This window comes from Ursus arctos, unplaced genomic scaffold (genome assembly GCF_023065955.2).
Source record: "Ursus arctos isolate Adak ecotype North America unplaced genomic scaffold, UrsArc2.0 scaffold_14, whole genome shotgun sequence".
Taxonomy (NCBI): Eukaryota; Metazoa; Chordata; class Mammalia; order Carnivora; family Ursidae; genus Ursus; species Ursus arctos.
In genome coordinates, this window is record NW_026622808.1 from 7518660 (window position 1) to 7532032 (window position 13373).

At 46.9% G+C, this 13373-nt stretch overlaps 1 protein-coding gene across 6 annotated transcripts; it reads right to left on the bottom strand.

Annotated features, from left to right (window-relative positions):
• Positions 1-913: 913 nt before the first annotated feature.
• Positions 914-13366, bottom strand: ADPRM (ADP-ribose/CDP-alcohol diphosphatase, manganese dependent). Of its 6 annotated transcripts, XM_057311316.1 has the most exons (6): positions 13288-13366; positions 12375-12564; positions 5945-6562; positions 4942-5058; positions 4186-4345; positions 1529-1616 (listed from the first exon to the last, which is right to left on the bottom strand). In XM_057311316.1, the coding sequence occupies exons 3-5, from the start codon at positions 6543-6545 to the stop codon at positions 4215-4217; spliced, it is 849 nt and encodes a 282-aa protein (XP_057167299.1). In that variant the 5' UTR covers positions 6546-6562; positions 12375-12564; positions 13288-13366; the 3' UTR covers positions 1529-1616; positions 4186-4214. The 6 variants fall into 6 exon arrangements, with proteins under 6 accessions (XP_057167298.1, XP_048083067.1, XP_044247783.1 ...); XM_057311315.1 differs by lacking the exon at positions 4186-4345 and having other exon boundaries at positions 914-1616; positions 12474-12564; XM_048227110.2 differs by lacking the exon at positions 4186-4345 and having other exon boundaries at positions 914-1616; positions 4946-5058.
• Between the last annotated feature and the right edge of the window lie 7 nt (positions 13367-13373).

The window sequence follows — 13373 nt, forward strand, 5'->3', positions numbered from 1 at the left end:
GTCCCCAGAACCTAGGACCGTTACCTTGCATCACAAAACAGACTTTGCAGATACGATAAAGTTAAAGATCTTGAGATGGGGAGATAAGGCTGGAGCTGATCACAACTATCACAACTGTCCTGATAAAAGGCAGGCAGAGGGAGGTTTGAAGAGGCCCCCTTGAGCCAGGAATGGAATGCAGGAAGCAGGCTCTGGAAGCCTGGAAGGGCAAGGAAGCAGATTCTGCCAGCGGTGGGGGGGGGGGGGGGGGTTCGTCAGGCGCCTTGAGCTGAGCTCAGGTAAAGTGGTGCCGACTTCTGGCCTCCCGCACTGTAAGAGCACGTACGTGCTGTTGGAAGCCACAAACGTGGTGGGAATTTGCCACCGCAGCCACAGAACGCGAACACACCCCTGCACCCCAGAGCCTGGGCACCCGGCAGGCACACTGACGCCGACTAGTACTGCTTTTTTCTCTCTTGATATTTTTAGGCCCTGAATCAAACTTTCTCTACATTTCAACCGTCCCTTTGCTATCGAGTCAATGTTGCCACAAATAAGCCTTAGCACATAGGACAACCGAGTTAACGTGCCCCATTTGTCTAGGAAGGGAGTCAAGAGTAAATTCATTGACCCACCCCCACCCCCGCCCCGTGGTCTCTAGCTGCTGGAGACGAGCTGCTGCCCGGAGACACCACCCCAGCAGGCACACAGCTGCACTGGCCCTTGATCCTGCTTTGCTTAGAATCACAAGGCCACCACGAGACTTCTCGGGACGCCCTTCTCACGGCCTCACGCAGGAGAGACCACACATTCACCTGTGAAATAACTTATTTGTTGTTTACAGAATAGGGATACAAGCCTATAAATGTACAAACATGACGGGTATTCTGAGCAAAAAATGTCCAAGGTTCATTCACACGGGAGGAGACACACAGAAAGTTTACCTGAGCTGATTTTATTTTTTTATTACGAATTTTAAGTTACACAGTTAATACATGAATACATCCTCCTTGTAAAAAGTAAAAAAATGTCAGGTAAGGCTAAATGAAGTCAGTTTTGAGAACTATACCACCCCCCTCAGTCTCCTCCCTGGCTGATTGAGGCTGCTTTCATTCATTTTGTTTCTAATCCTCAGCACTGGATCGATTATCCAAAAAGGACATTTCAGAGTATCTCATGAGCTAACGCACACTGAGGCCATAAATACATTTTGTTATGCAAATAGAATACTACACAATGAGCCTGAGGATTTGGGGGGGTAGATAGACACAAACACAACGCTCAACCACCACTCTCTTTCTGTAACGGTAAACGAGATAAATCAGACTAAAACTGGAAAGCGTTTTCCTTCTTATAATTCATAATTCTGTCTGGAACTCTGCCTCTCCCTTTCAACATCATTTTGTCAGGACAGACATAGACGGTGCCAAAAGCCTGGCTGTCCGGAGCCGTTTCAATAACCCCTTCTAGGTTGACGTGGTGCACACCGAAAGGATCCTCAGAGTAGCCACCATCGTGAGTGTGACCGGCGAAGAAACACACCACACACTTGTGAGACCAAATGACTGCCAGGGCATCTCTGTAATTCCAGGCCAGGCACACACTGTCAGAGGCCTCTGGGTAAATGGGAAGATGGCCTGTTAGTTAAAGAGAAGAAGAGTTATGAGCCAATTAGGAAATGTCTCTTTCATCAAAATAAGTGGCTAAAAACTAGTACTCAGGGGGTAAAAAAAAAGATATTGTTACTTATTTCAAATAGACCAAGACCAGAGAGAATCCGCGTCCAGGAAGAATTACACCATCTACAGCCACATCTCTGCAGCACACAGAAGGGGGAGGCACCACACACGGGGAGCGGCCACGGTCCAGGCAGAACCCCTGAGACCCCTACAGCCTACAACATCTGAAGAGGCGCAAACGTCGAGAAAATACGAGGGCATCCTGTGCAGAACGGTCGGCGAGGGCGGCCAGAAGCCAGGCAGATGCCTGCTGGGGTCCAGTCTCTTGAACACGAGCGCTAGGTACACAGAAAGAGGTACCCCTAAATTTAAGAACAGTTTAGGGATGGATCATGGGTTATAGGTCATTTATATAGACACTCGGTGCTTTAAAAACTGATTCATGCCACTTTAAACACCTCCATGAGATCCGGGCAGTCGGAGCCATTTTACAGATGAGAAAAGTGAGGGAAAGCAGGGAGTATTTACATTCAGGCCCACAGGAAGTAGAGCCAGGAGGATTTCGAATTCCTGACTCCAAGACACATGAGGTCACATCATATCTCACTCTGGAGCGCAGACACAAAAGCTCCCTCAGCTTTGCTTCTTGCCCTTAAATCACTTTCCTATTTTGTTACTATTTACTTGTTACTGAAATTTATTCTGAATTTTCTTAATGAAGATTTTTATTGTTTAATATCTATCAGTTTGTAATACAAGTTAAAAAGGGAGGTGTTAAGAGATCCCTAAAGAGTCAAAGGAGTCAGAAGAACTTACGAGTGTGCGTGTATGCGCGCACACACACACACACACACACACACACACACACACGTGCATGCAAACACACGACTACTCTTGTAGCTGTGATGACAGCTGAGAGTCCAAACAGGCCAGTCACTCTCCAGATCGAGAGGCCACACTGGACTCCTCTGACACAGTGACCTGCTCTCCTCCTTGAAACACTGGGCTGCCAGGACACCACTAGTCCCCCTCGTTTTCCTCCAACCTCGAGGGCCACGAATTCTCACTCCCCTCCGCGGGCTCCTCATCTCCCCACTTCCTACTGGGAGCGTCTGAATGCTTGGTCCTTGGGCTTCCCTATTGATACCTAATGGCTTGGTGATCCAGTAATTTCTCGAATCTAATAAAGTGACTGGTGATCTAGTAAAATCTCAAATGTCCCCGGCATTCTTCCACTCCCACATGCTTATACCCAGTCCAGACTTCCGCTCTGAATTTCAGACTCAAACATCCGAACTGCTTACTCAACATCTCCACGGATGCCTGACAGGCGTCTGAAACTTCAGCTTTCCGCAGCCGAACTCCTGAACTCCCCACCCCGCACCCCCTCCTGCGGCAGTGCCCCGAACGTCAGCAAACAGCGTGCTAGTCTTCCAACTGCATGGCCCAAACCCCAGAGGTGGAAGCGAAACGACCTCTCAGTACCCAAAATGCAAAGGCAAAGAGCAAACTAAAACAAAGGGAAATTGCTATTAGCCATTTAAAACTTCGCTATAGAAAACCTGACGCACTCCGTTGTCAAAGATTTGTTCACGCGGGTTCTGAGCTCACAGTGAAAGGGAGGAATCCAAGAGGTGGCTAATGTAGACAGGGGCCCTGACGGAACAGGTAACGGGAATCCAGGACAGGGTGGGAAAGGAGATGGGAGGGACCTGAGTCTCAGCCAAAATCATGCACTACTGACACAACTAGGTTGTTTAATCTCTCAGTCTCCTGATCTTTGAACTGAATGGGTTGACAATAAGGCCTGTAGTCCCTTTCAGCTCCAGTAGTCTCTGAAGTGACAGGCACAGCCTGGCAGCGGGAAGCCAAACAGCAGAGACACGTCGTCGAGAAGTGTCCCGGGTCTGAGGCCACCTACGGCAGAGCCAAAGAGGGTCACATCGCACCGATAGCTCCCGGGCACCCTGCGCTCTCCAAGCCTGGGATGACAGTATTCCCACGGCAGCACACACTCTCCGACTCCATCTACACGTTTTCCCACGTCGGGGAAGGATTCACAAGTACTCATGGTTTAGATCGTCAACTATCAGAAAAGCTTGCATTTTCAAGGGGTTTTCACGTTCTTAATTCCATTTGGTAAAATCCAAAGAAACCCCACAGTTTGCAGGTTCAACGTTTACCCCGACTCACACGGCTGACGGAAACAAATGTGCGCAGAGCGGCCTCTCGTCCGTGCGACCCCGGGCACGGCCTTCTCAGCCATTACACCACATCGGTCCTAAAGCGAGGATCTAGACTCAGTGCCCAAACCAAGTACACCAGCCACGCTGCGAATCCAAATTCAGTCCCCCGCGTGCACACGCGCACACGTGTGCACACACCTGCAGTTGAGTGTATATTAAGCACCTCCAGATTCCTACAACCTGGGATGACAGCGTGTCTGTAAAACACGATTCTAGGTGGAAGTAACAGCAAACTTATTTCCTTGCGAACACGTGGCAGAGTCTAGAACGGAAGTACTCACTGCCAGGTGAGTCTCTAACACGCGTCCCGTTACCAGCTGCGCTTCCAACTAGACAGCAGAGGCCCCTGGCTGGCGGCCACCGCACCGACCAGCAGGTCTCCTGTCCCGAGGCTGGGCATGGGGCCTGGCCTGAACTTCTCAATCAGATACCACAGTTGACCTGTGAACAAAGGTTTGGACTGTGTGGGTCCACTTATCCACACATTTTTACAATAATGCAGCGAATGTATTTTCTCTTCCTTATGATTTTCTTAATAACATTTTCTTTTCTCAAGCTTACCTTTTATAAGAAGACAGCATATAATACATACAACATACAAAATATGCGTCAATCAACTGTTACCACTAAGGCTTCTAGGCAACAGTAGGCCATCTGTAGTTAAGTTTCTAGAGAGTCAAAAGCTGTACGTGGATTTTTCGACTGTGCGGGGGGGGGGGGAGCAGCGCCCCTGACCCCCACACTGTTCAAGGGTCAACTATACTACGTAAAAGGATCCCATGTGCTGAAATTCTATTCGGAAACCTAAAAGGCCAAACTCACAGGCACTAACAAGTGCCAAGATGTTTTTTCTATTTTACGGCTCTTTCTTGACTCAGCTGTAAATGTCAGTCTTATACTCAGGTTCTCAATAAAGAAAGGTAAACATTCATTTGACAGCAAGAGGACATCACGACATAAATACTATTACTACACTTTCGAACCTCACTTTCCCATTCTCTAAAAGGCTGGCATAACCAAGTAATTTAAATACTTACTCACAATCACCACCTTTTCCTGGTTTGTGTCAGAGAACGTAAGAACTTCATTCAACCAGTTCAGCTGCTCTTGGCTGAATCCTCCATTAAACTGGACAAACTGGGGCTCAGAAAGTCCTGAAATGAATGCAGTACATCAGATGTCAGCTTTTTTCTCCTTGGGCACGCGTGCTTGGCTAATGTGGGGACACCTGTACTTTTCTGTAGAAATATGTGGTAGCAGTTGACTTCAAATAAGAAACCACAAGAATTTAGAGCAACAGACAAACGGCCCGTATCCCACTCATCTGCTTACCTCACTAACTCTGTGTTACACTGAAAACAAAACACGGGCTCCTGACCGTGTCCATGGGGCCATACTAAGGCACCCCACTGGCCTTTTCCTGAGTCCTTTAATGATGATAATGTGCCCCCCTGCTCAGCACCTTTCCATCTGCCCCCCTCTCCGTCCTGAACACTCCGCGCCCCCCCCACCCCGCGCTTCCCAAGAACGACTCCTCCCAATCATTTAGGTTTCTATTTAAATGTTTTTCTCCCTGGAGAGGCCACCTCCGACCAGCTAAGCTAAAACCCTACCCTGAGTCCTTTTCTTTAACATTACACATAATTTTCCCGGTAACATTTATTGCTATGGATGTAATTCTATTTGTTTCATTTATGGTCTGTCTTGCCCGCCTACTTCTCTTGCTTCTTCCACTCTGTCCCTTAAAAAATAAATAAATAAATAAATAAACGTGATGCAGTCAGCATTGCTTCCAGCGCTGAAGAGCTAGCCCTCGACAAAGGGCCCCGGCCCAGAACAGGCAGTCAGATGCCAACTAAATAAATGAATCTTGAACCGACTGCAACCAATCCACACGCCGTGAGGCCTGTGAGCAATCCTGCCCCTGAACAACAGCGACAATATACTTTTACCTTCATCATCCATCTTCCTGTTGAATAAAAGGGAGCTGAAGAATGGAAAGACAATGTATTAGACTCTCAGCTCAAAGGAATAATTCACCTTGCGGACTATTCAACTCCGAATTTGGATTGTGCTCCCTCAGTATCTTCAGACACTGCTGGTATTTTGGAGAGGACTGGTCCACACCTAAGACGCTCAAGTCGTAAGCATCCAGTAAAATGAACCGGAATTGAGGGAATGGGACAAAGTGATAAGCATAGTAATCCTCCGAAGGCACAGTCTCGGGATGCTGCACAATGTGGTCTTCCAGAAACTTTGTGTTAAGTTTAGAATTTGTTAGGTAGTTTCTGCTGAAGTTATAGAACTCGTGGTTCCCCCACGTGTGATGAACGGGGACTTTAAGCATCTGGAAAGTGTTCATAACAAGCTCGAGCGACTTTTCGGATGCTTTGTACTGCGCATTATATCCGTCAATGATATCTCCAAGCTGAAGCACGCAGCGGGGCAGGCTGCTCTCCGTATTCCAGTGTTCGATAGCGCCCCGCAAGTGAAGCAGACTGTGCCTGTAGTACCTCCGTCTGTTTCCTTGGAAGTTATAGCCATCTTCTAAATCAGCGTACTGGACATCCGCTATCACCCCAAAGGAGAAGAGAACTTCCGAATTCTCAGTCGGCGTTCCAGGGTCGGGCTTATCATCCATAACCTCCAAACGGGTTTCTAAATAGACAAAATAAAGAACATAACTACACTATAAACATCTTACTTTTCCAAATGGGCTGAAGAGGATGGTAAAGTATTAATAGTTAATTCGCCAGGTAGCGTGATAGAGAGAAAAGCACATGGGCCTGGAAGTCCAATGTCCTACGGCCAAAGCACCAAGTCCCAGGAACAGTTCAGTTTTCTTAGCTGTAAAATTACCTCTATTCTTCAGAAGAGTAATTTACAAAAGGTTATTATCCTATTAATGAATAGGCATTCTAAATCCAGGAAAGTCAAATTCACATCTGGTAGAACTTTTAATTTTTAAGAAACATACACTAGTTTTTTATACACACACACACACACACACATAGTACTTTCTTCCACAAACACCAAAATAATTCTATCAAAACTTTAGGATTCTTTTTACAGAAAATAACATATCACACTCATTCATTGTTCTTTATACATTAGTTTCCCACTACGGATTATTTTGTGTCAGGCTGGATCTTTCGGCTTCTTTGGTGGGTAGGTCACTTGAAAGAACTTCCTCATATTTTATATCTGGGATAATGGGGGGAAGAAATGAAGAAAGGAGCGGAATCGTTTTAAACAAACAAACAAAAACTAACTAGAATATTGATGTGACTATCTTCATTTCTGACACATGGTTCCTGGTTCTTCAGTGGTTGGATTCACATCCGAACCAGCTTTTTCTAACCTGAATATTAAGTACCCTGTCCCCAAAGCCAAAATGGAAAATACATCATCTTTTCTTCTCACACATGATCTGCACCCTGCTACACTAGCCAAGAACAAGGGATTTAGACCTGAAAAGCTATTATTTTACTAGATTGTTTACAATCTAAATTTATAATCATTTCTACTGCCTCAAAAGAGCCAAGAACACTAAAGATTTCAAAAAAAAACCAGGGGCGGGGCGCCAGGGTGGCACAGCGGTTAAGCGTCTGCCTTCGGCTCAGGGCGTGATCCCAGCGTTACGGGATCGAGCCCCACATCAGGCTCCTCCACTATGAGCCTGCTTCTTCCTCTCCCACTCCCCCTGCTTGTGTTCCCTCTCTCGCTGGCTGTCTCTATCTCTGTCGAATAAATAAATAAAATCTTTAAAAAAAAAAAAAAAAAAAAAAAAACAAAACCAGGGGCACCTGAGTGGCTCAGTTGGTGAAGCATCTGCGTTTGGCCCAGGTCATGATCTCTGGGTCCTGGGATTGAGTCCCACCTCGGGTTCCCTGCTCAGTAGGGAGTCTGCTTCTCCCTCTGCCTCTACCCCTCCCCCGGCTCATGCTCCCTCTCTTGCTCTCAAATAAATAAAATCTTTAGAAATAAAAACCAAAGGCTCTGATCCTAAATGATGAACTATTCTTATTATAAAGTCTACAGTACTACACTGTGTTGCGGGATCGAAGCTTATTAAAGACTCGCTGTTTCTAAAACAACTTCATGTGGAATTTCTAAAACTACTTTCCGACTGCTGGTCTCCAGTAGCCCACTACAGCTACTGAGTTCTCTTCAATCATCCACAGATATGTGAAGTCCTAGTGGACAGAGCACTGCTGTCCCAGGCGGGGGTGACAACTCCACAGGCGGCCAGAAGGCCGGTCAGCAATCTGACTTCCTTGAGGATTAGAGGCCTCTTTTCATCCTGAAACTGTTGTCACTAACGACACACATTTTCTGGGATCCACCCAATTATGAGCTTCAGTGACTTTCCTTTCTTCCTTAATCGGGTTGGGTATAACTAGCTCGGACACAGGTATAAAGCAGCACCAGGAAGACTGGAAATCTTGAAAAAATGGCTTCGTGTTCTGACAGTTTTTTTTTTTTTCATTTGCTCATTTTGTCCTGCAGTCCCCACCTGAAAACCCTGGTAGATATCAAGCCAGCTAAAACATCTGCAGGATGGGTGAGATCATCTGATTTGAAAGGTGAAGAAGTCAGACAAAATAAACATAAGATTCATCTAAGTTAGATGAAAATCTGTAGTCTTATTACGTTTCAAATGTTTGTGATTCAGAGTACAGATTAATAGGAGAACCAGCCAGAAGATAACTGGGTACACATATCACTGGAACATTATTACCAAAGCTTAAGAGAAAACAAGTTTCTGGGAGGCTTTTATCCTTTGCCAAATGAGCTTGTTTGTTTTTGTCTTTAAACTCAGAGGCTTTAAGGTGATAATCTGTACTGCGGATCTCTGAGGGGGAGCTTTTAGTCCCGATTAATTTGGTCTTCTAGGAGAAGCTATTATTTGTGCCTGCCTAGCCAGTATTCATTTCCTGTTCTTCTGGTAAGAGCACCCCCTGGTCTCTGTAGGCATCTACACAATCATCGCTCTCAGTGCATGTGCTATGACCTTTCCCCCCTGGCTGTGCAAGTGTCCCAATGGGCATACACGTGACCCCGGCCTGGCGTATATGCGCCCAGTTCCCTCTGGTCATTTTGGGGTAAGCATATAACCCACACGGAGACAGCGAACATCAGCACAGGGCCTTTTGTTGCAAATACTCGTGCGAAGCTGACGACAAAGGCTGGAGCTGCTGGGGAAGATTACCTGAGAAACCCAACCTGGAAGGAAGCACACTTGAATGATGTAAAGAAGTCAAATCCTAGAAACATGAGTTGGACACCTGGATCCACCTGTCTCTGCTAGAACTCCTCTTGGTCATTCAGTTCCATGGGCCATTAAATTCTCCTCTGGGGCGTCTGGGTGGCTCAGTCGGTTAAGCATCCGACTCTTGGTTTTGGCTCAGCTCATGATCTCAGGGTCGTGAGATCAAGACCTGCACCAGGCTCAGTGCTCAGCACAGAGTCTGCTTGGAATTCTCTCTCCCTCTCTCTCTGCCCCACCCCTCCCCCTCGTGCTCCTGCATGTTCTCTCTCTCTCAAATAAATAAAATCAAAAATAAATAAATAAACAAATAAATAAACAAACTCTCCTCTGAGTCAAGCCAAACTGAACTGGCTCTAAGATTCCTGTTGTGTTGTACAAAAAATGCCATCAGATACACCTTTCACTGGAATACAGTTCAGAGAAACTCAAGGGTAAACTAAGATTTGCCAACTTTTTATAAGATAATTAAGCTATGTGCAGAGAAGCAGCAACGGCCACACACTTCAAAACAGTAATGTGTTTTGGAGTAGGAAAGAGATCTGTAATGTTGAAGACATACAGCTTTTAAAAATAAGGCTAAGGGCAGGGAATATACAGTTTTATGAAATAAAGAAATTGTTTTTTAAAACAAATGCAAACCGATACTGCCATCTGTTAAGAGAAAGATATGAAGCAAGGAGGAGGGACAAGGCCACATGCAAGGAAAGACCGTTAGGATCAGAAGTGAGTTACGCGGGTCCAAAAAAACCCAAGTCAGTAGGGAACAGATTCTCCCAACTAGTTTTTTATTTTATGGTTCTGGCAGATGCCAGGGAGCTCCAAAAGACTGGTCCTGGTGGACAGAGATAAAAAACTCAGACACCTCCAGAGGGGAAACAGAATTAATAAACATGCCAATGCTATGAACTTTTCAAAATACCCTCCATCCTCCACCAGACATACACACAGAAGTGGGTGAGTAGAGAACTGTTGAAGCCAGGAATGGGTACAAGGTTCACTCTCTCTGCTTTTATGTGGGTTTCAAAATGTCTATAATACAAGGTTTTTTAAAAGTATTTTTAGAGAAGATAAAGTCTGGACAAGTCAGAAGACCTAAGTAAATAATGTGTTTTTGAAAAGAAAGAAAAATCCCAAGTTTTAAGCAAACTTTGTTCTGAAAGTTTGGAGTGCACCATTTTAACGTGGAGTTACCTAAATTGTAGTTAAGAGGCAGTGGGACGGCTGTTGAAAGCTTTGAAATTAAAGACGTGGAAGGGAACTGTAGTCCCAGTTTTACCTACAAGGAAATAACTCATTGGCACTTGTGAGATTCAACTAGCATATACTTGTACGGTAATCTTTTAACTATATATCTGAAAATCTATCGGCCTAGCGAACCCCCAGATAACCGGGGCTCCTGCAGCATTTTATAGAACAGAATAGTGTAGAAAACTTTACCAGAGTTTCAAAAATGCTATTAATGAACTCCTACGGAAATTTACAAAGATTTCCAAAAATTCCAACAAAAGGTTGTGGTGCAGGCTGAGCAGGCAGCAGGGTGTGAAAACCTCTCTAGGCATCAACAATGTTTAACAATAGGAAGAAACATTCAGGGATGCTTATTTACTGGAAACTTCCTACAAGATGATACTAATAAAACTTTTGTAATAAGATGGCAGAAGGCCGAAGCTCCTTGTAGAAACCTCTCAAGCCTCTATGATCAACTAGTGAATAAAGACAGTCCTACACTATTGTCAAAGGAAAACGAAGGGGGGGGGGGCACGTCAGGACATTAGTAAGGAGAGACCGTCAAGGAGAACTATTGCAACAGAGACGCTCTCCACAAAGCTCTCAGGGAAGAGGGCAGGTCAGGTAAGAAAAGTCTTTCTATGCAGAGCCCATGGGACAGATGGCCGTGGACAGAAAAGGAGGTGGGGGAAGTGGGAGTAGTCTGTGGACATTTAGTTGTGCTGAGTACTGCAATGACAGAAAAGCTGAGGCTGGAAATGGTTGTGGCGAGGGACAGGGGGCAGGAGCAGACAAGTTACAGGACTGGGAAGGTCTCACAAAGTTAGGGCCTAGCTGTCCCAGTCAAGATAGCCTGAATCTACCTCCAGCACAAAATCTGACCGGCCTCGTCAATACAGGTAGAACAAACATCAGATGATACTATGTATGTCCTGTCTCTTTCGAAAAAGGTATCTAAATTGAAGGGGAAAAAACTCATCTGCTGATCCCGATGGTTTAAAAGTAGTAATAAAAATGATAGGTTTATGGGGCCCCGGGGTGGCTCAGTTGGTTAAGTGCCTGCCTTCAGCCCAGGTCATGATCCCAGGGTCCTGCTTGGCAGGGAGCCTGCTTCTCCCTCTCCCTCGTCCCTGTTTGTGTTCTCTCTCTCTCTCTCTCTCTCTCTCTCTCTCCCTCCCTCCCTGTGTCAAATAAATAAATAAAATCTTAAAAAAAATAAAAAAGTGATAGGTTTAAGCTAGACAATGTTTTAGGTATCTTTTAACACGAGATTTCACTGGTCCCGGAAATCAGGCTCAGAGGTGTTACCAGCAACTCATCTCACGTGTCATTACAAAACACCTAATTTGAGTCAAGAACAGTTTTAGAAGCTAGTATTGTATCTAATATTATAAACTTAATATGAAGATGTTGTATAAAAATCCTTTGGGGTAAATAAATTTAAGGATAAAGCTGGTAAAAGAATCACTTTGGCAAATGAAATTTAACAGACCAGCTAAAAACAACACTGAATTTTAATTTATATAACTGACATCATTAACATGCAGCGGAGCAATCAGAAAGATGGAACAGGGGCGCCTGGGTGGCACAGCGGTTGGGCGTCTGCCTTCGGCTCAGGGCGTGATCCCAGCGTGATAGGATCGAGCCCCACATCAGGCTCCTCCGCTATGAGCCTGCTTCTTCCTCTCCCACTCCCCCTGCTTGTGTTCCCTCTCGCTGGCTGTCTCTATGTCTGTCGAATGGATAAATAAAATCTTTAAAAAAAAAAAAGAAAGATGGAAGAAAAAATTTATATGCTCATTGCCTGAACGAGGAAAGTATTTTTGAGTCTTTCTGGCGATTTGAGGAAAAACTTCTCCCAGGCCAAAGAAATACACAGATATAAGTGGGTAAAAAAAAAATCTCACCCACGGGTAACCTTGGGACAGAAAAAATAGTTTGACTGAGAGCAATGTGAAGCGCACCACGTACTTGGAGCAGAACTTCCAGAAAATTCCAGTTCAACTCGGGAATGAAGAAATGTGGGTATCAGCAGAGTCCAGCTCGACTGTTAGGGAGGAGCACACCTACTTGGCCAGTTATGCCGGCTCGCAGACACAGTCGGCTCCAGTCCCACAAGCACTGGGGCTCAAGCTGCTTCTGCTCGGGGAAGCTCCGGAATCTGAGTTTAGGGAAGAGAATTAGGCTTTTTTCCTCCCCCGCCTTCTGTGTTTTGCCAATCGGGCGCGGACGTGGGCAGGGGAGGGGAGGCGTTAAGGGTGCTGAGAGAAAAACACAAGCAAAGAGGATGTGCGTGCAGGCTGCACCTTCGCCAGCCAGGAAAAGCAGCCCACGGATGCTCTGGGCCCACGAATACGGGGCTGTCCCCGGACGAGGGACGAGGGACGCGGGCCCAGGTGAGGACCTCATCCACATATGAACCCTGGAAACCCCAGCGCGGAAGAGAGCCCGCTAGAGCGTCCTAGGACGCGGGGGCCCAACGACTGACTTAGGGAGGGGACACGGCGCAGAACCGGCTACTTCGTGAGGCGCTGCTCCCAGCGAGGTGACAGCGCGACGCTCACCGCCCCAGCCACTCCAATGAGCCCTGTGAGCAAGTCCCGAACGGTCCGAGACTACGTCAAGTGCAATGGGCCCGCCTGCACCCCAGGAGGGAGGCAGCGGGGTTCGCGCCCTGCGGCTCCGGGCCGGCCTCAGGCGGACGACGGGGGGACGCGGGGGGGGACGGGGGAGGGGGGCTCTCCCGACGGTGACCGCCGCGCAGCCGGGCCCCCGCCGCAGACTCCCGCGCCCGCCCTGCCGCCGGCCCGCACAGCCAGCCCGCGCCGCGAAGCCTCCGCCCAGCCCCGACCGGGCCCGCCTCCAGCCGCGAGGAACCACCTACCGCGCGTCGGCTCCACAGCCAAGGGCTCCCTGGCTACCGGCTGGGTGACCTCGCCACCAACGAGTGGAGCGGAAAGAGCGGCCCCC

What these genes read in the sequence shown, in the direction of transcription:
- ADPRM (XM_057311315.1), bottom strand. Translation starts at nt 6,545, where the DNA reads ATGGATGATAAGCCCGACCCTGGAACGCCGACTGAGAATTCGGAAGTT. An exon ending in GGAGTTGAATAGTCCGCAAG is followed by an intron (nt 5,059 to 5,944) that starts GTGAATTATTCC and finishes CATTCATTTCAG; the next exon opens with GACTTTCTGAGCCCCAGTTT. An exon ending in GGAAAAGGTGGTGATTGTGA is followed by an intron (nt 1,617 to 4,941) that starts GTAAGTATTTAA and finishes TTTAACTAACAG; the next exon opens with GCCATCTTCCCATTTACCCA.